General features: G+C 50.1%; 4 protein-coding genes across 6 annotated transcripts; 3 read left to right on the forward strand and 1 right to left on the reverse strand.

The window, feature by feature from the left end:
* The first annotated feature begins 869 nt into the window (after positions 1 to 869).
* MIURF (mitochondrial elongation factor 1 upstream open reading frame) lies at positions 870 to 2818 on the forward strand. The gene is made up of 2 exons (XM_087814935.1): positions 870 to 954; positions 2578 to 2818. The coding sequence occupies exon 2, from the start codon at positions 2606 to 2608 to the stop codon at positions 2816 to 2818; it is 213 nt and encodes a 70-aa protein (XP_087671061.1). The 5' UTR covers positions 870 to 954; positions 2578 to 2605.
* MIEF1 (mitochondrial elongation factor 1) lies at positions 2626 to 13070 on the forward strand. Of its 3 annotated transcripts, none has more exons than XM_087814933.1 (5): positions 2626 to 2714; positions 9097 to 9247; positions 10170 to 10347; positions 10535 to 10797; positions 11386 to 13070. In XM_087814933.1, exons 2-5 carry the CDS (start codon positions 9104 to 9106, stop codon positions 12190 to 12192), a joined length of 1392 nt encoding a protein of 463 aa, XP_087671059.1. In that variant the 5' UTR covers positions 2626 to 2714; positions 9097 to 9103; the 3' UTR covers positions 12193 to 13070. The 3 variants fall into 3 exon arrangements, with proteins under 3 accessions (XP_087671059.1, XP_016060784.1, XP_087671060.1); XM_016205298.2 differs by lacking the exon at positions 2626 to 2714 and adding an exon at positions 2845 to 2933 and having other exon boundaries at positions 11386 to 12912; XM_087814934.1 differs by lacking the exons at positions 2626 to 2714; positions 9097 to 9247 and adding an exon at positions 9327 to 10069 and having other exon boundaries at positions 11386 to 13069.
* A 4926-nt stretch (positions 13071 to 17996) lies between these two features.
* On the forward strand, positions 17997 to 20127 carry ATF4 (activating transcription factor 4). The gene is made up of 3 exons (XM_016205299.2): positions 17997 to 18188; positions 18806 to 19123; positions 19224 to 20127. Exons 2-3 carry the CDS (start codon positions 18898 to 18900, stop codon positions 20051 to 20053), a joined length of 1056 nt encoding a protein of 351 aa, XP_016060785.2. The 5' UTR covers positions 17997 to 18188; positions 18806 to 18897; the 3' UTR covers positions 20054 to 20127.
* Positions 20128 to 22406: 2279 nt separating this feature from the next.
* Positions 22407 to 25585, reverse strand: RPS19BP1 (ribosomal protein S19 binding protein 1). The gene is made up of 3 exons (XM_087813809.1): positions 25240 to 25585; positions 23234 to 23331; positions 22407 to 22941 (listed from the first exon to the last, which is right to left on the reverse strand). The coding sequence occupies exons 1-3, from the start codon at positions 25583 to 25585 to the stop codon at positions 22810 to 22812; spliced, it is 576 nt and encodes a 191-aa protein (XP_087669935.1). The 3' UTR covers positions 22407 to 22809.
* Between the last annotated feature and the right edge of the window lie 704 nt (positions 25586 to 26289).

Consider the following 26289-nt stretch of genomic DNA (forward strand, 5'->3'; position numbering starts at 1 on the left):
TCAAAACTGGCGAGAGGCCAAGAAGCCAGTGGATACATTAAAAATCAGCGCCTAGAAAGGCAGGCGTGGCTCAGCGGTTAAGCATCCACCTAGGATCCAGGAGATGGAGGCTGGATCCCCAGTCAGGGCACATGCCCGGGTTGCGGGCTGGATCCCCAGCAGGGGCTGTGCAGGAGGCAGCCGATCAATGACTGTCTCTCATCATTGATGTCTCTCTCTCTTCCTCTCCCTTCCTCTCTCTCTGAAATCAATTAAAAAAAAAAATCAGTACCTGGCAAATAACAGGCGCCAATAAATATGTTTTGTCGTTGACCAGCTTAAGAATCCTGTGTGCAGACATTTCTTTAGGGCCCAAAGGCGGTACCTCAGCGTGTTGGATGAGCGGCAAGGAAGGGGCTGGAAAAGACTTCCAGAGGGGACATTTGAGGCGGACCTCGCAGGGCAGGAGTTTGCCAGGGGCCGAGGGGCCTGGGCAGCTGGAACAGCACGAAGGAACGAAAAGATGTGAAGCTGATTTGAGAAGATGGGCTTGGAAGAGCTTTGAATGCTATGCTGGGGCATACGGTCAGAATTCCCGCAGGTGGCCCCAGGGCCTCAGCCCGACGGTGCCAGCGGCGGTCCTCCGCACCCCGACCCCCCCGGGGGCGGGGCCCCAACGCTCTCGGCCGCCCGGTCCCTGGTGACGTCACGCGGGAGGTGGGGCTCAGGCCGGTGGGCAGGGTCTAGTCAAGGGGGCGTGGCCTGCGGAGCTCCTGGCCCCGCCCCGGGAGGCTGTGGCCAGGGAGACCGGAAGTCCTCCCGCCTCCGTCCGCCTCCGGACTCCGTTCGGTCCCTCCCCTCAGCTCCGCGCACAAGGTCGTGTCCCGGAAGTGAAGAGGCCATGTTGCCGGGTGACCCGGGGAAAGGTACCGGGCGAGAGGCGCATCCCGAGGAGTGGTAGCGCGCGGCCCGCGGGTGAGTGAGGGGAGCAGTGAGGGCCAGGGCCGGGGCTGCGGGCAGGACGCCGGGGGGCTCGCCCCAGCCCGCCCCGGGCGTTCCCAGCGAAGCCACCCCAGCGCCCCGAGCCGCCCTGCCCCGGCCTCTGGGTCCCTCGCCCCGAATTGGCCCTATCGCCCCAGTGTCCGCGGAGGAACTGGGGACCCGCCGGGACTCAGCCGCCCGCTCGCCGAGAGACCCAGCGCGAACAGCCCCTACGTGACAGGCGCCTGCCGCCTCATAAAGCACTTTCCCTGCTGGTGTTCCGGAGTCATCTCCCGCTCGGGGAGGCCCTTGGGCCGCGGGGCGTTGTACAGTTGAGGGAAAAGGGACAGGGACAGTGGTTTGCCCAGGCTTGCGCAGGAAGTGAGCAAGGCCAGACGCGCAAGGCCAGCGGGCTTTGGGCGCAAAGTCCGTGTCTGTTTACCAGTCAAATATCTTCCCCACTCAGTCTCTTTATTTCTGAAACAAGGGTGGCCGTTTCTTCCACATAGGGGTACTGTGAGGATTCTCTTTCATTCAGCTGAGTTTTGAGCTCCTGGTATGTGGTGGGAAAGTTTGTGCTCTACACGTGCTAAGGCCCGGCAAGAGGCAACTATCCTTACGGAGGCCAGAATCGGGGTCAGGGGTGCAGCAGTGTTCCGTGGGCAAGTTACTGCCCCCCGGAGCTTCAGTCTCCATTTAAAATGGAGATAGTGATGACACTGGGATTGTTGATAGATGTGGGGCACGCTTAGAACACGCGTGGTATATAATAAACAGCAAGTGTTCACTATTACTGTTATGAGCCCCGACCCTTATAGGTTCCTTAATTTAAAAACGACAATGGATGACAAAGCACTTTGCAAATGATCACACTCTGTACTTGTGAAAGGGTTTACTGTTTCTGAAAGAGGACGGTGGCTGTTTATGTGGAATTAAATATAATATTTACTGAGCACTTACAAACCAGGCTCAGTGGCGCTAGTAATAGCAGTCCCTGTTAGAGTCTTAGTAGGTGCCAAGTGCTGTTCTAAACACGTTTACATACATTAACTCATTTTATCTTCGTACCAGCCATGTGGGCAGAATACAGATTTAATCCTCATTTTTCAGATGAGAAACTGAGGTAAGCACAGAGGGGTTAAGAAACTTGCCCAAGGTGATGAGCTCATTAGTGGTGGTGCCAGGACTCAAGTATGGCTGAGAGTCCTTCACCCCTGTGGTGAAATTCTGGTACAGGTGCTTTACATGTATCATCTCACACAGTTCTCAAAACTATGTAGCAGGTACTGTTAATATTTCCATTTTACAAGTGAGAAAGCTGAGGCTTAGAGGGGTTAAGTACTTTGCCCAAAGTCATGTGGTAAGTGGCAGAGCCAGGATTCAAGCCCAGGCAGTTCAGCTTCCAAACCCTGGCCCTTCCGCATAAACTGTACTTTCCCAGAAGGGGGTATTGAGAGGCTGGGGTCTAGTCCAAACCCTGCCACTAAGTTGTAGTGTGGCCTTGGGGGGGGGTCTCTGAGACCTAGTTTAAGAACTCTTGAATTTTAGATAGGTTCTATAGGCCCTTCTGTTATTAGTTCTGATTCTAGGCTTCTGTTTTCTCCCTTTTGCTTACAGCTTGACGCCCAGCACCTGCCAGTTCCCCATGGCCCCATGGAGCCGAGAGGCCGTGTTGAGTCTCTACCGGGCTCTGCTGCGCCAGGGCCGAGAGCTTCGCTACACTGATCGGGACTTCTATCTTGCCTCCATCCGCCGTGAGTTCCGGAAAAATCAGAAGCTAGAGGATCCTGAGGCCCGGGAGAGGCAGCTGGAAAAGGGCCTAGTCTTCCTCCACAGCAAACTGGGGGGGATTATTTAGGATCCTCTCCTTTCCTCTCCCATCCAATTTCCCAGGGAAAGAAGGCAAAGGTGCCTTCTGTAGACACTCCTGCTCTCTCCCACCCCCACCTTACAGATGCAGTAAGAAGCTTCAGGTAGGTAGATCCTTTTTTCCTTAGGTTTTGTTTTTTTCTGATGCAGGAGACCAGGAGAGGAAGACCATTTTCTTTTAGTGACCAAAGTCTTTTAATCATTAGAAGTCAATGGAGAAACTACAGACATATTAACAGAAGTATGTTCCCTTATTGAGAAAACAATAGGCCCTGAGTTTCAAACTCTAACAGAATAGGATTGTTATCACCATTTTATTTCAAACAGAACAGTTTACACATGAAAATGTTAGAAAAGACATTGGTTAAAACTATTAGAGTTCAGTTCCAGGCTGGCTCGTCCTTCAGTTCATTCAGTTCTCTTGTCGTCATGGTCACATTCCCGAAACATAACTATAGTCTGTAACACACCAGGGTTTGTGGGTACAGATGTCAGGGGATAGTGTCTGGGTTCACCTCCTGGCACTGCTGCTGATAGCTGTGGGATTTAGGGCAAATCACTGAACCATTCCAGGCTTTCATTTCCTCATTTGTAGAAAGGACATACCAGTACCTACCTCTTCAGGTTATTATGAGAATTAAATGAGACTGCACACACAGCACTTAGAATTACTTGGCAAGTGGTGTCAGTGCTGTTTATTCCTGATACCAGTGTTATTAAGAAGGCTCCCTAAATATAATCTAATGATTATATTTAATTTAGCAACTTTCCCAGAGGGCCTTCTGTGGCACTGGCATTCTGGCAGGCCCTGGGAGTGGAGATAAATGATACCATCCATCAAGGGACTTGGTCTAAAGCGGAGATGGACAGGAAGTAATTCCAGCCTGAGCAGCTCTGTAGTAAAGGGTTGGGTCCAGAGTTTGGAGACAAGGAAAAGAACATACCTGTCTTGGGGAGGTGGTAGGGGAATCACAGGCAGCAGTCGGAAAGGACATTTGAGGTCTGCTTCCAGTGAGAAATAGGCCGCTGAGTAGATGGGCAAGAATAAGCAAACTGGAGGTGGAAGCTGCTCTTTGTAGTCTGGAAACTCGAGTCTGCCACGGCTAGAATTGTGCACCTGTAAGGCAGGTGGCTGGAGGTGAGGCTGGGCCAGGTCCGGAAGGACACTGAATCCCCTATTGAGGAGATTGTGACATCTGATAGTAGGGGGACATCACAGCTTTGAAAGCAGTGGAATGTCATGGGAAAGGGATTGTGGCAGTGGCAGCCTGGAGAATAAATTGGTGAGAGATAATAGAGGCAGCAAGTGTGGCCAGATGAGATTGAGGGATTGAAGTGGTGGGGTGGCCGCACATAAGTACAACATGTACAGCAGTGGGACTTGGTGACCAGTTGGCTGAGGCAGGAGGCGGAGACAGAAGAATGGATAACTGAGGTGTAGGGCTTGCCAGCTGGGTGGAGGGTACTGTTTTCAACTTCGAGAGGGAAAGCAGGGAGGAGCCTTCTGTAATGGCTTTTGGTTCTCCTCAGCCACTTAGGTTGATTGGCAGACCAGCCTTTGGCAGCATAGGGCTGGGGTGGGTTGATGCCCGTGGGGGCCTGTCTGCACAGGGAAGGGTGGCAGGTCAGGAATGAAATAGTCTTTGTGCTCCTAATCTATTTTGACTGAATTGGGTTACAGGTTGCCATCACCCCCTCCTTAAAAAAAAAAAAAAGGCCACAAGGTTAATAGCTCACTTGTGCAACAAATACTTACTGTGTGTCAAACACTGCTGGCCCTGGGTAGTAGCAGTGAATGAGCCAAAATGCCCCCAAGAAACTTGTGGTCTAGTGGCTAATAGAGAGGAAATGTGAGCAAGCTACCTGAGACCCTTGTAAACTACTTCTCCCCAGCGGCATGAGCTCTAGGTTCAAATCTTGGCACAACTTTCTAACATGGCGACCCTGGGCCAGTTACTTAACCTTTGCCTCAGTTTCTTCATCTGAAAATAGGAGATAACAATATGACTGACCTCATAGGATTGTTGTTGTGAGGATTAAGGGAATTAATATGTGTAAAATGTCCAGCACATGATATACACTCAATATATGTTAGCTAGTCTCATGTGTACTCAAGCCAGACATGTTTAAGTCATATGACCTTTTTAAGTAAAATAAGTTGGAATTAAAAAAAAAAAAAGTTTTTATTGATATTTACAGAGGGAGGGAGGGAGGGAGGGAGGGAGGGAGAAACATCGATGACGAGAGAAAAACATCGATTGGCCGCCTCCTGCATGCTTCCTACAGGGGATCATGCCCACAACCCGGGCATGTGCTCTGCCTGGAAATCGAACCGGTGACCCCTTGGAATTTTCATAGTTCTGTGCTGTCAAACCAAGGAACCTGCAGGCCTCCATTACTCATCACCTCCACTATATTGGGGTGATGAGTATTTCTATTCCTGTTTTTGTATCTAGGGAGACAGATTAAATAACTTGCCTGAAATGTTGGCAGCACTCAGATTCTCCATCCCCTACCTTGCCCACCAGGTCAGTGTTCCTTCTACTTTTAAATATTTTAACCACTTTTTAGTGCATAGTTCAGTAGTATTAAGAATATTCACATTGTTTATGCCACATGAACAGAATCACAAATTTGGTTTTGGTACTTTTTGTTCCTCTTTGTGTTCAGCTGTATAGTACCTCAATAGTATAGTTGTATTCAGTTGTGTAGTACTTCTAAATTCAAAATGAGAAGAAAAGCTGTTCTGTATCAAACCATCTAAGCAACAGATGTTATATTTTTAAAATGGTAAAAAAAAAAAAAAGAATATTCACACTGTGGTGTAACATCTCCAGAACTTTCTTATCTTGCAATACTGAAACTCTACCCATTAAAACAACAGTGCTCCTTTTTTATTGCACTGAGGAGCCAGCCCCTCTCCTTGCCAAGTGCAGTGCCTGTTTCCTAGGAGGCGCCAAGCTAGTGCAGCAGAACCTGAGTGGAGGATGCACAGTGGATAAGCACTTTCAACTGTAACAAGTTAAGTTTTAAAATAAGACCTTAGCCTGGGCCAGTTTCCTCAGTGGTTAGTGCATCGGACTGCAGACTGAAGGGACCTGGGTTTGATTCTGGCCAAGGGCACGTACCTTGGTTGCAGGCTCGATCCCTGACTCCAGTCAGGGCCGAGTGCGGGAGGCAACCAATTAATGTCTCTCTCACATTGATGTTTCTCTTTCTCTCTCTCTTTCTCTCTTTCTCTTTCCTTTTCATTCTCCCCGAAAAGCAATGACAAAATATCCTTGGGTGAGGATAAAAAAAAATAATAATAAAAAGAAATAAAATAAGAGCTTATATCTACCTGCTGGAGCTCGTGGATGCTCTCTCCTCTTCCAGGTCACCAGGTCCTTGGATGGGGGAGCATATTGCACTGCAGTAGGAAGGCCTTTTCATAAGCCTGCTCCACTTAACAGTTTTTTTTTTGTTGTTTTTTAAAATCCTCACGTGAGGATATTTTTTCCATTGCTTTTCAGAGAGCGTAGAAACATCGATGAGAGAGACACACCCATTCGTTGCCTCCCACACATGCCCCAACGGGCTGGGGATGGAACCTGTGACTGAGGTATGTGCCCTTGACTGGAATTGAACCTGAGAGATCCTTCAGTCTGAGGGCTGATGCTCTAACCACGGAGCCAAACCGGCCAGGGCTCAACAGTTTTGATCTCAAGCCCAGGATAGCATCAGTATGAGTTTTAGAGGCCATTCTTAGCTTTGTCTCAGAAGGTCAGATGCAACTCAGAGGACAGTCTGGATTGCTGACTGCCTTCTGGAAGTCGACCTTTTGTCCTGTGGGTGTAAAACTTGAAAGACTTAATGATAAACCCAAATTTGGGGGGTACTTTGCAGTTTTAAAGTGTTCCCATACAGTATTTTAGTAGATCTTTTTTCCTCACTACAACCCTATGATTTAGACCATGCAGGCATCATTATCCACTTTTCATAGCTGAGGGGTTAAGTAACTCATTTGAGGTCACCAGCTAATAAGTCAGGGCTCAAAGGTAAGGACTCCATCTCAGGATTCTGACCCGAAAACCCAGGCTTTTTTCTGTTCTGCCATGTCACCGCCTTGCTCTTATTAGTCGTCACATCAGATGGACCAAGGACTAAGTGGCCCAGGGATGCTGCTTCTGGCTTCTGCTCGGAGGGAGGATGTGGCCTTCCTGGTCTACTGCATCACATCCAGGGCTCACTTCGAGGGTGCCTGCGTCCAGTGGCTCTCCCTACTGTAAATGTATCAGTAAAGGTTCTTTTGTTTTAAAAAATAAAACAGTGGTCACTGTTATGTGCGGGAACAGGGAAATGTTCTGCGTGGTCCTGATTAGATTACTCTGCCTCAGCTGAGTTTGATATGTTGTTATGTCCCATCTCTGTCTCAGTGGTCTGTGGAAAGGGGATGACTAGCATTCTTGCCTCACCCCACCTGTAAATACAAAGGTGGACTCTTCTCCTTGGCCTTGCTTGCTGTGTGCATTTGAAGTGGGGCTATATTTCATTTGGCCAAATGGTCTCATGCCTCTACCGTGATGCTTCTATTGACGATAAAAGGTGGAGAGAAGGGCTGCCAAGGCTGTGAACTCTAGTTAGGGAAAAAATATTTTTGGAGTTGACAGTGACTGTTAGTTAACTCAATTGCTAGAATAAGTAGAGTCGGAACTGTTTTGTTTCTTTCTGGGGGGGTGTGGAGGTATAGGAAACAGGCATGAGCTGTGAAACTGGCAACCCCAGGTGTAACACAATATTAGAAAGAGTGTTACTTTACGGTGGAAGGTGCACCAGGGCCTTGTCTCTCTCTCCTCCCATTCTTGGTCTGTTGGAATCCTGAATGGAATACACCTGTTTTTCCCTATGTAATTCCTGGTGTAGGGGACACAGGAGATAGAAGAGTAGCAGTGTTAAGACCAGTATTCAGAGCTGAACCACTTTGTCATCCTTTATCTGGGCAGGGCCCAGGGTTCTTACTCCATGGGAAATGGGCTTTTTGGGGCCTAGGAGAACTTCAGTTAGGATGACTGCACTGTTGCCAGGGAGCAAGTGTGCTGAGCTGTGCTCGGGGGGCCGGCCTCTTCTGTGTGTGCCTAAGAACTCCTTTTTTATTTTGGTTTATCCTCACCCAAGGGTATTTTTTCTTTTCCTCTTTTTAGAGAGAGTGGAAAGGGGGGGGAGAGAAACACCGATGTGAGAGAGACACATCGATTGGTTGCCTCCTGCACGAGCCTTGACTGGGGCTGGGATCGAGCCTCCAACTGAGGTACGTGCTCCTTGACCGGAAAGAATCAAACCCACGACCCTTCAGTCCGTGGGCCAATGCTCTAACCACTGAGCCAAACCAGCCAGGGCAAGAACTCCTTTTAGGTGCTCACATTTTTAGTTCATTTTTCAAGTGCATTTGAGCAGATGGTTTTTTTTGTTTTTTAGTTAACAGCCAAGTATCCTTTGTGTTTCTTCTCAGTCTCACAGTCTCACTTGAGCCCGTTGTATTTCCCCCTCACACTTGCCCCAAGAAACACAACATTTGTCAAGTGGGAGTGTCCACAGAGAGTTTTATTCTTCTTTGGACCTTTCTCACGTGTGGACTTGTAGTCATGTATCTGTGTGCGGGGTTTTCAGTCCCTGTTATTTTGTGGGTTTTTTGTTTTGTAAAAGGTAAATAGAATAGGAAGGGTTTGATTTGGGTAAGGGTAAGTATGATGCAGAAAAAGTATTGTAGTAGGAGTTGGGAATCCTGAGTTCTGGAGGTGGCTCTACCATTTCCTTTCTCTGGGACCTCTAGCAAGTTACCTCCCTATGTATGAAGTGATGCAATAGGATAAGATGAGCCTCCTCTGCCTGTTAGATTAGACCTTCTCAAACCTAACCTTCCACAAAGCAGAAGCTAAAGGATCAAAACACAGTCTGCATTATAATGTTGGCAGAGGTAGGGAGAGGGTTGTATCGCGTGATGAAGTACTTTACTGCAATGCAAGAAAGGACTGAAATAAGCCTAATGCTTTCTGGAGTCTCAGTAGACCAGTGGAGAGGTTCTCCCACAGTAAGCACGATCAGTTCCCTTCACATCCACATACGCCACGGGTCGTGGTATCTCCCTCTCCACCCAGGAGCATGCAGTGCTAGAGGCAGGAGGATTTGCTGGAACTCAGTACCCTGAACTGGTTGGGGATTGGCCTGATAGCAGGGAGACAGGAGGGACAGGTCCCAGGCGGTGATGGTGTGTTCTGCCTTCGTCCTCAGGTAAGCAATGGCAGGCGCTGGTGAGCGCAAAGGCAAGAAGGATGACAATGGCATCGGCACAGCCATCGATTTTGTGCTCTCCAATGCCCGGCTGGTGCTGGGGGTGGGTGGAGCAGCCATGCTGGGTATCGCTACACTGGCCGTTAAGCGGGTAAGTGCCTGCAGCCTGCGCCAGGGGTAGGACAGGTGGGAGGCTGCCTCTACAGAGTGGAGCTGACCTGGAACAAGACTTCGGTGCTGTTCATGGGAGTATAACTTGGTCATTTGGCATTATTAGATGAGACCTTGAGAGAATTTAGTTAAGGTTACTGCTAGGTCTCTGCCCTAAAGAAATCGTTGGAGATACAAATAAGTTTATCCCAGTGGATAAAAAATTGTAAATAACCAAAATAGCCTTCTCTTGACTACTTTATTTAAAAAGCAACATTCCCACCACATATACACTTCCTATTTCCCTTTCCTACTTTATTTTTAGTATTTACCTCTTTCTGCATACTTTGTATTTAACTTATGTTTTGCCTGTGTCCTACTAGACTGAAAACTCCAGGAGGACAGGGTTTGGGTCTCTTTGTTTAGTGCTCTAGTCTTCTATCTAGTACACTGCTTAGCACGTAGTAGCCACTACTACTTATTTATTAAGTATTTGTTAAGTAAATCAGTATTCACCCTTACATTCATAAGATACAATGTCGTATAGTCAGAAAGTGTACCATAATGTTGAACACCGGTTCATTTTTACTGATACAGGTAAATGATAAAAATCATAAGTGAAAAACCCAGGTTTCAGAAGTATATATAGAGTAGGATCCTAATTACATAAATCTATTTTTCCAGAAAGAAACATACCAAAATATTAACATTTATCTCTGGATTGTGACATCATGGATAAATCTGTTTCTTATTTATATCATTTCATATTTCCTGAACCTTTCTACATGGAGAAAAGGATTCCATAATCTAGAATAAAAGAAAGGTATTGAAAAATAATGGTTTAGAACTCACTAGGGCAAACTGCTGGGAAGGAGGGAAACAGGAAGGAAGGTACACATGTGGGGTCTTCTCTGCTATTTCAGATGTACGATAGGGCAATTAGTGCCCCTACCAGCCCCACCCGCCTGAGCCATTCAGGGAAAAGGAGCTGGGAAGAACCAAACTGGATGGGCTCCCCCCGATTGCTGAACAAGGACATGAAAACAGGCCTGAGCCGTTCCCTGCAGACCCTTCCCACGGACTCCTCGGCCTTTGACATGGGTGAGAATGCCTGTTGCCCTTCCTGGGTCTTATCTGTGGGCTCTCAGTACTACTCCTGCATATAGCAAACATTTCTTGAAAACATGCCAGGTGCCATGCTAGCACTTGCCTTTGGTGCCAAGCCCTTCTTTCTGGGATTGAGGCAGCCTGGGAAGAGCTGACATGCTTCTCTCTCTTACCTTGGCAGATACATTCTGCCCTCCCCAGCCCAAGCCATTGGCCAGGAAGGGCCAGGTAGACTTGAAGAAGTCACGACTCCGCATGTCCCTGCAGGAGAAACTTCTTTCTTACTACCGGAACCGGGCCGCCATCCCTGCTGGTGAGCAGGCTCGGGCCAAGCAAGCGGCTGTGGACATATGTGCTGAGCTCCGGAGCTTTCTGCGGGCCAAGTTGCCTGACATGCCACTTCGGGACATGTACCTGAGTGGCAGCCTCTATGACGACCTGCAGGTAACAAGGCGGTTCTCATGAAGGGGGGTAGGGTTGGGTACTGACCAAGATGCTTCTCAATAGTGGTACTGGTACAAAAGGTCAGTGACCAGGCCTCCAGAAAGACTGAAATCTTACTGCTTCTGAATTCTGCACCGTGGGAGCTTTTGGAGATCAGTATGCTTTATTTTTTTGTTTGTTTTTTTAAATATAGATCTCATTTATTTATTTATTGAATTTATCTTGGTCTTTAAAAACCCTTGTTTTTTAGTCATACAACTTCTAGGAAACCATAAGAGGCCTCCTTCTTCCTGTATCCCTACCCCTGCCCCTCCTTTTCAGTTTTCTCTCTTGTTGGGTCTTTAGGCTGGGCAGATGTCCCGTGTACTTCATGTGCCAAGACAGTGTGGCATGTGGAATGAGCATGGGCTCTGGCGTCTGACGGACCTGGGTTTAAATCCTTACTATATTTATATCTGAATTGAAAGAATCCTTAGTTTCCTTTATGGTTGAGGGAATAGAAGATGGCAGGACCTCTGTTTACAATATGGAAGCAGGTTTCTTAAGCAGATTAAGTCCTTTGAAACCTTATTAATTCTTCTCCAACAGGTGGTGACAGCTGATCACATCCAGCTCATTGTGCCCCTCGTGCTGGAGCAGAACCTGTGGTCGTGTATTCCTGGTGAGGACACCATCATGAATGTCCCTGGCTTCTTCCTGGTTCGTCGTGAGAACCCAGAATACTTTCCTCGTGGTAGTAGTTACTGGGACCGCTGTGTAGTAGGGGGCTACCTCTCCCCAAAGATAGTGGCAGACACATTTGAGAAGGTAGTGGCTGGCTCCATCAATTGGCCAGCCATAGGGTCCCTCTTGGACTATGTGATCCGACCAGCACCCCCCCCAGAGGCCCTGACTCTGGAAGTGCAGTATGAGCGTGACAAACATCTTGTCATTGACTTCTTGCCATCAGTGACTCTTGGCGACACTGTCTTGGTGGCCAGACCACACCGGCTAGCCCAGTATGACAACCTGTGGCGGCTGAGCCTGCGACCTGCTGAGACGGCACGCCTACGGGCTTTGGACCAGGCTGACTCTGGCTGCCGATCTCTGTGCCTCAAGATCCTCAAGGCCATATGCAAGTCCACTCCGGCTCTGGGCCACCTCACTGCCAGCCAGCTCACCAATGTCATCCTCCACTTGGCCCAGGAGGAGGCTGACTGGTCTCCAGATATGCTGGCCGATCGATTCCTGCAGGCCTTGAGGGGACTCATCAGGCACCTAGAGGCCGGAGTCCTGCCCAGTGCCCTAAACCCCAAGGTGAACTTATTTGCTGAGCTCACCCCTGAAGAAATAGACGAATTGGGATACACTCTCTATTGCTCATTGTCTGAGCCAGAGGTGCTGCTGCAGACGTAGGGCAGGTGAAGGCCAAAGTGGATGTTGGGCAGTCAGGCCCTAGATTCTCCATTAGAAACACTTGGCTGCATAGTTGGTGCCTCACAGGGTCCCTAGGTGCCTCCTGTCTTGCTGTTCATCGCCCTGGTCACTTCATGCTGATTAGAATGACATCTCTTAATCTTCTATTTTCTCAAACCCAACCCTTTCTATTTTTGTTACCAAACACTGTGCTCCCTCCTCCTCCTCTCCCTCTTGCACCAGGCTAATTTTTCTGGAATGAATTGAGAAGATGGAGCACTGGCCTGAGCTGTTGAAACCAGTTGGCGTTCTGCATGTGACCCAGGTTTTCTGCTCCTGTCTGTCCGCCTTGCCCTTCAGCCTGCTTCTCTTCAGTGTCTTCTCTCCTTTTCCTCCTGTTTGCGCCTTCTGTTTTGTTCCTTTCCCTGGAGCACACCTGCCTAGTCAAGATGTTGCCTTTAGTTGAACGTCACTGAAGTTACGATTGCATGTTTCCAAGTGGAACTCTGCAGAGCGGTCAGATAGGATTTAGGGTTTCTGGGGGTAAAGTGACGGAAGAGCTGGCCTTTGACTCAGGTTCCTGGAAAAGAAGCCCATACTCCCGCCCTCCTAACCAACTCATCCACAGTGCTGAGAACATCCCTCATGGGAATCCTTACTGGCCCACACAGGAGTGAGGGCTCAAGATAAGGTAGACACAAAGTTATCTGCAGATTGTTTCTTAGTGGCCATCAGTGAGAGTGCAGGGCGGGGGAGCCGGAGGTGGTAAAGGGAGCCTGGGAGAGGGTCTATGTGCCTGGAGTCTCCGCCTCATGTGGCTGGTCCAGACCAGCGCCACTGGTATGCAGGAGTGAGACTAACATGGGGAGGGAAGGCGCTGCGAGGGCGATTAGGACAAAACCTTCAAGAAAGCCTTAGCTGTGGAGGTTGGAGGTAGCTTGCCAGGCAGCGGGACGTCAGCTGGAAGATCCAGTCACGAGTTGGGGATTGGTGACCATGTTTCTCTCCCATCAGGCCTTGCCTTTCTAGGATGTTGTCTTATAGCAAGAACAGGCCTAACAGGAATGTTAGAAGGCTGTTTGCCGAACTCTGCAGGCACCTCCAGAGGCCAAATGCCAAGCACATATGCTCAGACCTCCCCCCTTCTCTCTCACCCAGCACCTGGGGAGATCGGTGCTACCTAGGAAAAATGCACATGGATAAAATGCATATGAAGGAGGTGGGGACTTCCTACGCTCCTTGTTTCCTGCTGCTAAAATTGCACTATTTATTGCAATGTAAAACGTATCCTGAGAGTGGGGAAGAGTTTAATAACAAGGCCAGTGCATCTTGTTTTGTGTGTGGTTTTTTCCTGTTTGTGGCAAGAGCCTGCTAATTCTGTTTCTGATCTGCGCGCGCACCAGTATTTTGTCGTCCTTCCATCAAGTGTTGCTGTTCTTCTGTCCTGCTGCCTCTCCACTCAGTGAGATTCTTGTGAAGCGCTCAGCAGCTGTCTCATTCCTTCCCAAGGAGTGACATGAAATGACTCCATAAATAGCACTGAAACCTCAGCTATCCTCTGAATTTAGGGTAGAGATTCCTGGTCCCTTTTTGTCATGGATTAGGGGTTGAGATCTAGGGTTAACCTTAGCTATATTTGGAGAATCTTCCTGCCTCTCATATATATGCAAATGTTCCTTTAAGTGTTTCAGTTGTTTCATTTGTATGAAGGTATTGGGAGAGAATGAAAAATATAAAGCCCAGAACCCTGAGAGGGATTCTCCAACCTGGCTGTTCATCAGAATCAAATAGGAGTTTTAAAAATCTCTATGCCTGAGAGCTGCCCTTGTGAGTGGTGTAGAGGGTTAATGGGTGGAGCCTGGCATGGCATCCAGGAAAGGGGTGAGCTGGTGAAGTACTGCCAAAGCACGGGTTATTATTCATTGAGATTAAAGGACTTGGTTTTCCCAATGTATTATAAAACCTACAATTTTCCTAAGCTGGTGTGTCCCCCCAAATTCCATATAAAACACTGGAAGGAAAGCTCAAAAAAGAAAAGATTTTAAATATCAAGTCCCAAGTTATCAAAGCCGAGTGTAACTGTGATTGGAGCTTATCTCCCCTCTTTTTTAATCCTCACCCGAGGATATTCTTTCCATTGATTTCTTTAGAGAGTGCAGGGGAGTGGGGAGGAGAGGGAGTGACACATCCATTGGTTGTCTCCTGCACCGTACGGCCTGGATCGGGCCTGGGGATTGAGCCTGCAACCGAGGCACATGCTCTTGACCAGAATCAAACCCACTATCCTTCAGTCTGCAGACCAATATGCTGGCTATCTCCTCTCTAAAGAACTTCTTTCTAAGGGCATCTCTGTCTCTTAATTATGTTTCACAAAACCAAAAACCATAACTTTGCCATTTCACAAGCAAGAGCCTCTTAGAAGTCCTCAGAACTAGAAGCAGTGGGAATTCCCGGCCCTGGGCCTTGTGGTTTTGCTGACCAACTCAGCAAACCTCATCATAAAACATGGAAGACAGTCAAGTAGTCAAGTATTCTTGAGATTCTCAAGTGGAAGAGAGCAACATTCTCCCCCCATCCCCCAGCCCCCTTTAATCTTAGGGGAAAGATGTGGTGCCTTTCCTGCCACTCTTTCTACTACTACATCGCACCTTTTCTGAAGTAATGAGTCCTACTTCTCCATCTGGAATTTTTTTACATCATCTAGGTTAGCAAACCACATAGACTAATGCTTAAAAAATAGACTCCTTACCTTGAAATTCTAATCAATTCCAAAGTATCTTGGTGTTCCGAGGTGTCCCTTTTTAAAAATGAGTTCAGGACAACAGTATTTTTTATACAGTTGAATGTGACTTTTTTTCCAAATAAATAATCAAAGCTCATGTTTGGAAAAGCTGTGTTGAGGCTTACAACTTTCTTCCTGGGCCTTGGCCCCTGGTGGTCCACTGGTTGACACTCCAGATTAGCTGAGTTTGCTCCCTTGTACACCACTGAAGCTGAGAGCACAAATGGTTTTGAGGAGGCATCAGCCTCAGGATCAAAAGGCCCAGGAGAGGCCCCAAGGGGTTTCTGTAAGTAGGAATCCCTGCATGTGTCCCGAGTCCTCTGTGGTGGTACGTCTTCCTTGAGACTGTGACCCTGGCAGAGAGTGTCTGTTGTCACAGGGTCTGTTAGAACTCTGCCCTTGCTGCTGAAGCTCCAGGCCAAAGAGACACCTAGGACTAGAGCCGTGAGGCAGTAGCCCTTTTAGATACTGCTGGTTCTAAGTGGCCGAAGTACCAGAGGTGTGGGTTCTGGGGCTAACTGTATACAGCGTGTCGTTTACCTTTTCATTTTGACCACCTTGTAGTCTGAGTTCATCATCTGATGCCAAGTCCACAACTTTCCTTCCAGTCACTTGCCTTCCCTTCAGCAGCAGTGGGTGTGTTTGGCTGGTAGATTTGGGACCAGTCTTTCTGTCCTGTCTTGGTTAGCTCCATATAGAAGCAGCTTAGCGCTGAGACTGCTGTCCCTTCTCCTGGAGGGAGGAAATAGACCGGGGACACATGATGTCCTTCCACAGCACGTGAAGAAGAAAATAAGTCTCCAACAGCTTTGACTTGTGTGTGGTATGAAACATTTCCCACAGGAGTGCTACTGGTTCTTCATGTCAGCTAGAACGTTGAAGTGCTTGATCTGGGTTTCCATAATAGAATGGATGGGACAAATTGCTACTGAAGCCATTCTTCCATGACCTCTGCAGTGCCCAGACTGGGGCAGTGTTACCCTCTTTAATTCTCAACCATCTGCATGGACATCCCTCAGAAGGCACTGACAAGTCTCTCAATACAGCAAGAGGACATGCCCCATGGGTTCTTAGTTATGCCTTTGGAAGACTTGTGTAGTGGCTCAGGGTTTCTTACCACCTTTGCATTGAAAGATTAGACAACTTCTGTGTATCTCAATACTTGGGGTTCCCCAAGGGGAAAGAAAAACCACACTTATCCCGCATCCAGTATGCTGTACATTTACCAGTTGTTTATAGTTGTTGGCTTAATCTCAGTAAATAACAAGAGTCCTCTGAGGAAGCAGGATGATGTGGTGGAGATGGGGAGGCAGGTTATTGGGAGGTCAGGTCAGAAGACCTGAGTGCTAATAGTAATCATTAATTGAGCACTTATCAGGTACCAGGCAGTTTGCTCAGTGCTTTACACATATATGATTTTATTTCTAAGAGTAAGGATACTACTCATCATTAGCCTTATTTTACAGATGAGGAAACTGAGGCTCAGCAAGAATAAGTCACTTAACCAAACATCTCAGCTAATAAATGAAAGAACCAGGATTCTTTTGGGTTTGCCTCCTAAAATCTGTCTTCTAACCCCTACTCCATCCTATCTTCACTGGGAGCTGTGACTTTGGGCAAGACATCTCATCTCATTAGTCCTCTGTTTACCATTGTAAAGAAACTGAGCTAGATGAATGAAGTCAATGAATGGTAGTTATCTAGGACAGTGCCTCCCAAATGTTAGCACAGCACAGCACTCATATAAATATTTGTATGGCCCACTGATACGGGGGCAGAACCCCAAGGTTTCTGTCCCTACAGGGCCTGAATGCAGGATGGCAGAGAGAGCTTTCGCAGCACTCTTAACAGCTCCCCAGTAGAGAGCAAGTTGTTGGCCCTGCCCCTGCCGGTGGACGTGGGTTCTTTTCCTCATGGGGCCATTAGGAGGACTTGCTAGGAAGTGGACGCCTGGGAGTTACAGAATTGGTAGGTAATTGAAACTACCCTAGAGTGAGAGATCCCAGTTGAATAAACTTTCCTTGTTAGAGAAATTGAACTTACTTAACCAAAAAAATTCCCCTGTGATAGACTGCATATTTTAATAGACTAGCAAACAGCAGAATGGAAATGTAAAAATGTAGGATTATGCATCTTCCTGGCTCAATTTTAGAGAGCTCAGAGTAAGGAGGCAGAGCTGGCCTTTGACGGTAGGTGGCTTGGATCAGGTGATCGCGGTAGGTCTTGTCTCCCCCTTCAGCTACTGAAGGGCTTCCATGTGGTGGAATCGCACGCGAAATGACATTTCCTTTTGCCTAGTTTCATCTTCCAGGCGCAATCTGGTCCCTAGTTGGAACTACACTAAGTAAGCAACTAGCGACCGCAGGGGCTGGGGCCTGACGCCACTATTTGGGGCTCGCTGGGTTGGAACCGGTTGTGGTCAGCTACAGGCCACACAACGATGTCACTGGGGGGGGCCACCAAGAAGAGCAGGCGAGCGACAGAGCCCGCACGCGGGAAACGCCTCGGCCGCTCCACCCGTTCCCTCGCTGACGCCCGGCTGTCTCACCGCATAGCCCACCCACCTCGGAACCTGAGCCAATAAAAGCTCGAGATATATGTGACTCACCATGCCTGACCAATCAGCTCGGTGCGCGCTCTCCGCCGGCATCTCGCGCGACAATAAGAGGGCCTCGGACTTCACCCAAAAAACCTTTCTTGGGATGAAAGACCTCCCCCCGCCCTTCAGCTGACGTCCAAGCCGAAGCGTGGCTGGTGGATCCCTCCGCGCTCCCAGCAGCAGGGAGAAGTGACTCTTTGATCTTAGAAGCCTTGTAAAGTAGTGCGTCTTTCCTTTCATGAGGCCTTTAAAATATCTCATTTTCTCTTCCAAGCTACGCCCTGAACTAAAAAGCCGTTGGTTGGCAAAGATAGGGCGTCAACAGATGAAAATAAATGGTTGGGAGGTGAAGGCCACGTGACCTCGGCGGAAGGATTTTCCCTGTGATGTGGCATAGAGACGAAATGTATAAAGGGCCTGGGCGTGCCGGATTCGGCCATTTCTTTTCCTGCCTGCCCATGTAGTCTTTGTGATCCAGTCTTCCCTCCGCTCCCACAGGTCCCCTGCCGCCATGGCGCATTAGAGGCAGCAGTGCCTGCGGCAGCATTGGCCTTTGCAGCGGCAGCAGCAGCACCAGGCTCTGCAGCGGCACCCCCCAGCGGCTTAAGCCATGGCGTAAGTACGGGGACGGACTGGGACGGACTGCTCTGGCCGTGCGCCGCTGGGGCGACGAGGGTTTGCGACCTGCTTGGCTGCGGCCTGTGGCCAGGCGTCGTCAAGGAGGGGGAAGCCGTTTTACGAGCGCTGGGGACGCGTCGCTCCCGTTTGAATGTCCCCGGGACGACCGCCCTCCTGAGATGGGGAAGCGCGCCCTGGCCCGGGGGCAGAAGGGCCCGGTGGCCTCGTCCCGTTCCCCCTCCGAGTTTCCTCCTGGCGCCCGGGCAAACGTGGCAGCAGCCAAGATGGCGGCGGGCAGGGCGGCGGCCGGCGCGGCGTGAGTCACAGGGGGCGGGGGCCGGGCCAGGCCGCGGCCGCGCAGCGCTGCCTTATTTGGATGTGAGGCTGCAGCGCCTACCTCTTGTGGCCGGTGGGGGAAACGGCCGAGCTCCGAGGGCGTCCATCTTGGGCCGCCTGACCCGGGAGCAGGAAAGACGGGCACAATGGCCCTGGGGCCACGTGTTCCCGATTCTCAGCAGCCAAGTAGAGTTTGGCCATCCTGCCTCAGGAGTAAAAGGATGAAATTCTCAGACCAGCTGATTGTTAATGGTACTTGGTTTCCGATTTCTATTCAGGCTTTTCACGGCATCAAGCAGCAGCATTGCTGTAACCGACAAAGACACCTTCGAATTCAGCACATTCCTCGATTCGAGCAAAGCCCCACAAGATGACCGAGATGAGCTTCCTGAGCAGCGAGGTGTTGGTGGGGGGCTTGATGTCCCCCTTCGACCAGTCGGGTTTGGGGGCTGAAGAAAGCCTAGGTCTCTTAGACGACTACCTGGAGGTGGCCAAGCACTTCAAACCTCATGGGTTCTCCAGCGACAAGGCTAAGGCGGGCTCCTCCGAATGGCTGGCTGTGGATGGGTTGGTCAGTGCCTCAGACAACGGCAAGGGTGAGTGCCCATCCTTTATTTGCCAGTGAGGTCTCGTCATAGGAGTTTGTTGCGTTGTGCATCTGGCTGAGTTTATTTCATTCTCTAATATCTTTTGCAGAGGATGCCTTCTCCGGGACAGATTGGATGGTGGAGAAAATGGATCTCAAGGAGTTTGATTTTGATGCCCTGTTAAGTTTCGGTGACCTGGAAACCATGCCCGATGAGCTTTTGGCCACGTTGGATGACACCTGTGATCTCTTTGACCCCCTAGACCAGGAGATTAATAAGGAGCCCCCCCAGACAGTGAACCCTATTGGCCATCTTCCAGAAAGTTTAGCAAAAACTGACCAGGTTGCCCCCTTCACCTTCTTGCAGCCTCTTCCCCTTTCCCCAGGGGCCCTGTCCTCCACTCCGGATCATTCCTTTAGTTTAGAGCTGGGCAGTGAAGTTGATATCTCTGAAGGAGACAGGAAGTCAGACTCCACTGCTTATGTTGCCCTAACCCCTCAGTGCATAAAGGAGGAAGATGCCACCTCAGATGACAGTGGCGTCTGTATGAGCCCTGAGTCCTATCTGGGCTCTCCCCAGCATAGTCCCTGTACCTCCAGGGCCTCTCCACACAGGAACCTGTTGTCTCAAGGTACTCCCTGTGGCTCTACTCGCCCCAAGCCCTATGACCCTCCCATAGAGAAGGTAGTAGCAGCAAAAGTAAAGGGTGAGAAACAGGATAAAAGGCTGAAAAAAATGGAGCAGAACAAGACAGCAGCCACTAGGTACCGCCAGAAGAAGCGGGCAGAGCAGGAGGCCCTCACTGATGAGTGTAAAGCGCTAGAAAGGAAAAACGAAGCTCTGAAAGAGAAGGCAGACTCTTTGGCCAAGGAGATACAGTATCTGAAAGATCTGATAGAAGAGGTCCGCAAGGCCAGGGGGAAGAAAAGGGCCCACTAGGTAGGGTAGTCAGTGTGCATGTACATAGGCTTGTGCTGGAGCTGTGTGTTGCAATAAATTATTTTGTAGTGAAAGTACTGTGCAGACTGCTGCTTTATCTGGTTGCTTGCGTCAAGTAAATAACCCAGCCAACTTGGAACTAGATCCTAAACCAGAGGTGGGGTTTTAACATGCTTCAGGTTGAGCCCAGAGTGAAATGTGTTTCAGCCCAGTTGTGTCAGGATCTAGCACTGGTGATTTCCATTGGACCCTGGGCCACAGAGGGGTTGGGCTAGAGCCCCCACAGCAGGTGCCTGGGTGGTTTTCCCAGATCTGAGAATTGGCGGGCTAGATTTTACAGTAGGCCTCGGTTGGGTAAGGCTTTAGGGAGTTGAGCCCGAGGGAACTGGGTGGCAGGGAGAAGCAGCCCAGGCTCTACCTGTTCCCTCAATCCAGCTTTTTGTCAATGTCTCGTCGACTAGATAAGGCCCCACAGCCCATGAGTTGGGTGCACTGATGAGTAGATTTTACTACTTAGTTCTTAACTGCTATAGAGGCCTCTTCCCAGAAGGAACTTTTGTTCAGAGAAAAACTGGTTTTGATACTGCTATAATTAGTGAATAAAAGGCAAAGAGGGAAGGCCACATAGGCATATCTGGGCAGCTTGCCAGGAAGCTACAACCTGGTACTCCCCAGGGGGCCACCTGTCTGCAGCAGTCTACTCCCTGCAGATGGCTGGGAGAAGGGACTTGGGACCATGCCACCTTCTAACCACTTACACAGATTTGTTCAGGGTACTGTTAAAATACCCTGAATCCTTCCCTGACTTACTGGACCAGAATCTCGGGGGTGGACACTATTATAAACTTTAGTCATGCAAAGGGGGCATGGACCCTCCCACTCCATAAATGTTAAGACTGGAAAACCCACAAAAAGTGGTGAAGCCCTGTGCTCTTCCTGCTGGAAGTGGCTGTCTACATCTGGGAGGGGGGAGGGGTCAGGAGCCTGTGGTGATTGGGTAAACAGCAGGTGTCATTAGAAAGGGGTCCTGGAGTTCAGTTCTGAGAAGCAAACGCACCAACAGCTGAGCCAGCCTCTTGTTAAGCTGCTTCAAAGGTGGAGTAAGGATGTGTAGTTCCCCAGTCATTAAAGCTCAGCTTTAGCGGAGGGCGGGTCTGAGGCTGAGTATCAGGTGCTCCCTTTGAAAGGACACAGGAAGGTAGGTAAAAGCCAGTTTGGAGTCCCAGCACCCTCCTCTTCTGCGGCCTTGACCTCCTGGATGGGCCTTGATCTGGATGGTTGGCTAACTACTGCTCAGAAGGAGGCCAGGTCCAGCTCTGCCTGAGGCCATTCAGCGGCCCCTCCTGTCCTGGCTCAGGATGGAAATCAGGTTAAAACCAGGAACAGCCTCCAGGGCAGTGCGGGAGGGAGAGGAGCCCTCTCTCTGACACTAGAACCCACTGCTGTCACTCCAGCCACAGAGGACCCTTCAGAAGTCCTCTCTAACCTCATGACCTATGGAGCCCTCTGGGGGAGGGGGAAGAGGTAAAAGAGCTGCCTGAAGGTGTCCAGGGCCCTCTTGTCCAGGAGGTCCCCAGTCCCAAGAGGCCCCTGGCTTCCAGGACTTCTCATCTGGACCCTGAAGGCAATGGTGGTCGGCACCATTCTCATACATTTGATCATGTACTTGTGCCCAGAACTGTGCTGGCTAGAAGATGGTCCAGCCTCTGCCCCAAGCACTAACTGCCTCTCTGCTGGGGCACTTACCCGTGAAACTTTTTTTTTTAAGGTTTTTATTTTTTATTATGTCTTTATTGATTTCAAAGAGAGGGAGAGGGAGATAGAAACATCAATGAAGAGTTGTTTATCAGCTGCCTCCTGCATGCCCCCTAATGGGGATTAAGCCGACAACCTGGGCATGTGCCCTGAAGGGAACTGAACCCTGATCTGGACCATAGGTCGATGCTCAACCGCTGAGCCATACCGGCCAGGCAAAATCCTGTTTCCTGAAGTCACTTCCTGAGTCACCCCACCAGTCCCCCAACTCATGTGACAGAGTTAAAACAAAAAAAGCAGCCTTTGACACATACCCCTGAACCCTGCTCACAAGAGTACAGGACCTGGGTGATGGGCTAGCAACACTCCCTCTTCCCAGACCTTGAAATGGCATCTCTGGAACAAAGCCCCTGGCAGCTGTGGGTGCTTCCCCCAGGGAAGGAGGGTTCCTCTGGGCTATGCCAGCAATGTGGGGTGAACTCTGGGTAGCTGCTTGCTCTGGGGCTGGACTGGAGGACTTCTGCCCTGGAACTCAGAACCACACTGGGAGATTGGAAGGAAGGCCCCTTGGTGCCACAGGAGATGAGAGACGCATGAGTCAGATCAGCAGCCCACCCAGCTCCTGAGTGCACATTTATTAGCAAACCCAGCAGCTCTCCTACTCTTAGAGGTGTGGCCCCCGAGGGCCCAGTAACTGGTCTCTCCACAGCAAATAGCCAAGAGGTCCTACTTGGGCCAAAGCAAAAAGAACAGTGGGAAATGTTCCTTTCTGGCAGGAAGATAACTCCCAAGTCTGCGGGGTACCCCTCCAGTGTGAGTTTAAATCCTCCCTCAGGCTTCCAGCTCACCAGCTCCACTCCAGCCTGCCCCTGGCTGCAGTTCCAGGGCTTCCTTGCTTCAGCCCAGCCCGCTCTGCGCATGGCAGAGTCCTAGGGCCAGGGTGGCTGTGAGGTCAGAGGAGGAAGCTGGGAGTGCCTCTCCCACTGTGCCCTCCTGGGAGCCTAGTTGCCAAAGTACTCCTGCTGGAACTTCTGGAAGTCTTCCTCAGTGAACACGGTGCCCTGGGCCTTCTTCTTCTTCTTCTTGGCCATAGGCCGGTCACAGGCCTTGCGGCCCCGGTTCTGGCGCACAATCTGGGGGCGTGTGGGAATCAGGATATGAGGGAGCCGCACAGCTGGCAGAGTGATGCCCCCTTACCTGGTCTGCACACCTGCCTCCTGGGGGGCAGGGCCTGGCCTGGCCTTCTATCTACCCTGCTCTGCTCTCAGCCCTTCACGGGGAGACTCCCTACAGCACAGCAATATGGAAGGATAGGGGTGGCCCAACCTTCACCCTATGCTCAGGGCTGAGACCCTCAGGGATCCCCAGGAACATCCTCAGCTCTCCCCCCCCCCCAGGTTCCTTCTCATAGCCACCCCAACACACCTGCTGGGTGACGGACTCAGGCACGGTGCTTCTTGCACTGGTCATAAACTTTAGGTTCACTCCAAGGTAGCTTCGACACTCTTGCTTCTGGAACTTGGCTGTGGATGGTAGGCAGGGCGGCATATCAGATTCACTCCCTGGAAGGCTTCTGGGTCCTATCTTGACATCTCTCCATTACCCGCCCCTGCCCTGCCCAACCCCCATAGCCTTGCAAAGGCTATGTCATCCCTTTCCTCAATTGCTGCCATAGCCTGGGCACTTTTCTGTCAAATCCACTCTCCATACACATCCTGCTGAAAGCTGCCCTTGGCTCCTAGTTGCTCAAGTGACTTATTCAATAAATATGTCCTCAGTACTTACAAAACCTCCTGCCCTTGTGGGAAGAGGTGGTCAACAGCATTTTAGAAGGTGATGCATTTTATGGAAAAAAACAGAACAGTAAATGGAATTGAGGAATGCCAGGGGTAGAGGGTTGCAATTCTAAATCTGAGGGTCTGAAGCCTTAGTGAAATGATATTTGAGTAAAGACTCAAGGGAGAGTGTAGTACCTGGGGGAAGAACATTCTAGAGGGAACAGCCAGTGCAAAGGCCCTGAAGCAGAGGTGTGATTAATGTATTTGAAGAACAGAAAATGGCTGGAAGGGGAGGGGAGAGCAGTAAGAGAAGGGGCAGATCATGTGGGGCCTCACCTTGAAAACTTGGACTTTCACAGAAGGGTGTGGGGCAGAGAAGAAAAAGGTCTGACATTTTATACGATCACTTGGCTGTTGTGCTGAGAACAGTTAGTGGGGAAGGGGGAGTGGAAGGTGAGACCAATTAGGAGGCTTTCACAGTAATCCAGGCAAGAGATGTAGTTCGCAGAGGTGGCAGTCAAAGAGGTGTTCTTTAGGTTGGCCACTGAGACTTGAGAGTCTTGAGAGTCCCCTCACTCGTCAACTGAGTACCAATTATGGGACAAGGTCTGGGTTGGATGGGGGCACCTCCAGTGTCCTATGCTCTTCATACCAACATCACTGTTGCTCAAATGGGTCTCAACTTTTCTGCCTTCACACTTCTGCTTGGGCTGTTTCCTCCCTGGAATTCATAGTTCTTTTAACAAACAAACATCTTTCATATACTAGGCCCAGGTTCAAAGACACCCTAGGACCTCATCCAGTCCTGCCACATATTATCCTCCCACCATCCTACCCACCTCCCACCCCAGCATCACATCTGCCAAGATGGGCCTTTAGAAATTGGGCTCTGTTCTCGGTGTCGTCTTCTCCAGTTCACCACTTTAGTCCATCAGTGCTGCCTCCTCACCACATCTTCGGCATGCACAGTTCTCTTATCTCTGCACCCTGGCCACTGCACAGGTCACAGTGCTGTCCACTTGAACAGCATAGGTGAGAGCAGGGCTCTAGAAACACACTGCCTGGCTGTCACCTGTACCATCTGAACCGACCTCACAGGGTTGCTGTGAGGAATTAAACGAGTGAACATTTGTACAGGATTTAGAACAGCTCCTGGCACACCGACCATTAACTGTTAATGCTCCACCTCTGACCCTTGTTCACTGTACGTCACCTTTGCCAGGCTTCTTTCACATTTTCAAAGGCCACGAACTTCTTTCTGACCCTGCATATACCATTATCTTTAGAATACTCTTCCCCTTGGTTCACTCTATACCTCCTTCAGATCTGGGCTTAAATGTCGCTTCCTCGGAGAAGTATGATTTGGCCTTTTACTCGAAGTCCCTCTCAGAGCACAAGTCTTCCTCAAAGCCCTCATCGCACTTAGCTGGTTTTGAAACTCTAATGCGTTTCTCCTCGCCCGGGTTGGGGACCATGAGAACTGGGGCGATGTGTTTCGCTCACTCTGTATTCCCAGGACTCGTCTGAGCACGGGGCACAGTACATATTCTAGAAATGTCTGGCAAATGTTTCAAGCCCCCCTCAAGAGCTCCTACCTCCAAGGCGCAGAGCCCGACCCCGGGGGAAGCACGTCCAGCCCCTTCCGGAGCTTACCTAGCGCCGACTTGGGCACTTTTCCCTTGGCCGAGTTCCTCAGTTTCCCGGCCTGGGTCGCCTTCGCCTTCCGGGCCCGCTTCCCCGGAGCCCCGCTCTGCTTGGCCTGGCCAGGCTCGGCCTGGGGGGCTGTAGGGGAAGAGAGAGAGGGACGGACCCGGGTCGGAGGGCGCGCAGGGTTCCCATCCCACCGGGGATGAGGTCGGACTGGATCGCTCCACACCCTCCGGGTTCCTGCCCTCAGCCCCAGCCGCCCCCCGCCCGCGCTGAAGTCTCTGGCCACGCTCTCCTCACCTTCGGGCGCCCCCAGCAGCTCCAGGCCCCGCCGCAGCAAGGCAGCCGACATTGTTGCCCCCTGACCCCGCCCACACGCTTACGCTACTTCCGTCCGGGCAGCCCGTGTTGTCTGGGCGGAAACCGGAGCGGGAACTGAAAGTTCCGGGCTGAGCGGGCGGAAGTGCCCACCTCCCTATGCGTTAGGGTTAGCTGATTTACCACCGAGAGGGAAGAGGGGCGGAGCCGGAGGCGGGGAAATACGCAGAAAGACGCATGTGTTGTCCAATCCCAGCCCAACTTTTCCTTTGGGCGCTAGGCCACGCCTTCTCCCGGAAAACCGTTCACAACTAGCCTAGCCAGGTTAGTTAAACCTCTGGGATCTGGCCGGTGCGTAGTGGTAGAGGCTGCGGGTGGGGCCGAGTGTTAGTATTATCAATTTTTACGAAAAAGGAGAATGTTGAGCAGGATTTTTTTTCATATACCCCAACCAAAGCAACATATCGCACAGATTGAGAGCAGCATGAGACTTCAGCTGTCTTCCACTAAGCCAGGCATTAAAGACGTATGCAAAAGTGCAAAACAATAGCCGTGTTTTCACACTGTTTTGTTTTGGAAAAAACTGTTCTCATAAAAATGTGTTATTTGTGTTAATATGCAATGAGTTTGTTGTTACTTTAAGTGAGTTGATAAATATTGAAAAGTTTTCTTAGTTTTAGTTTCTAATACGGCAAAAAGCACCCGGGATTTAACATATACAAAAGCTCTTTGGGATTG

The sequence above is a fragment of the Miniopterus natalensis genome, chromosome 2 (assembly GCF_054644295.1).
Source record: "Miniopterus natalensis isolate mMinNat1 chromosome 2, mMinNat1.hap1, whole genome shotgun sequence".
NCBI lineage: Eukaryota > Metazoa > Chordata > Mammalia > Chiroptera > Miniopteridae > Miniopterus > Miniopterus natalensis.

Bases quoted from the DNA above. Each gene is read 5' to 3' on its own strand.
- MIURF (XM_087814935.1), top strand. From the start codon at position 2,606: ATGGCCCCATGGAGCCGAGAGGCCGTGTTGAGTCTCTACCGGGCTCTG.
- RPS19BP1 (XM_087813809.1), bottom strand. From the start codon at position 25,585: ATGTCGGCTGCCTTGCTGCGGCGGGGCCTGGAGCTGCTGGGGGCGCCC. The intron at 23,332-25,239 runs GTAAGCTCCGGA...TACCATCCACAG, and splicing joins AGTGCCCAAGTCGGCGCTAG to CCAAGTTCCAGAAGCAAGAG. The intron at 22,942-23,233 runs GTGTGTTGGGGT...ACACGCCCCCAG, and splicing joins CTGAGTCCGTCACCCAGCAG to ATTGTGCGCCAGAACCGGGG.
- ATF4 (XM_016205299.2), top strand. From the start codon at position 18,898: ATGACCGAGATGAGCTTCCTGAGCAGCGAGGTGTTGGTGGGGGGCTTG. The intron at 19,124-19,223 runs GTGAGTGCCCAT...TATCTTTTGCAG, and splicing joins TGCCTCAGACAACGGCAAGG to AGGATGCCTTCTCCGGGACA.
- MIEF1 (XM_087814933.1), top strand. From the start codon at position 9,104: ATGGCAGGCGCTGGTGAGCGCAAAGGCAAGAAGGATGACAATGGCATC. The intron at 9,248-10,169 runs GTAAGTGCCTGC...CTGCTATTTCAG, and splicing joins CTACACTGGCCGTTAAGCGG to ATGTACGATAGGGCAATTAG. The intron at 10,348-10,534 runs GTGAGAATGCCT...TTACCTTGGCAG, and splicing joins CTCCTCGGCCTTTGACATGG to ATACATTCTGCCCTCCCCAG.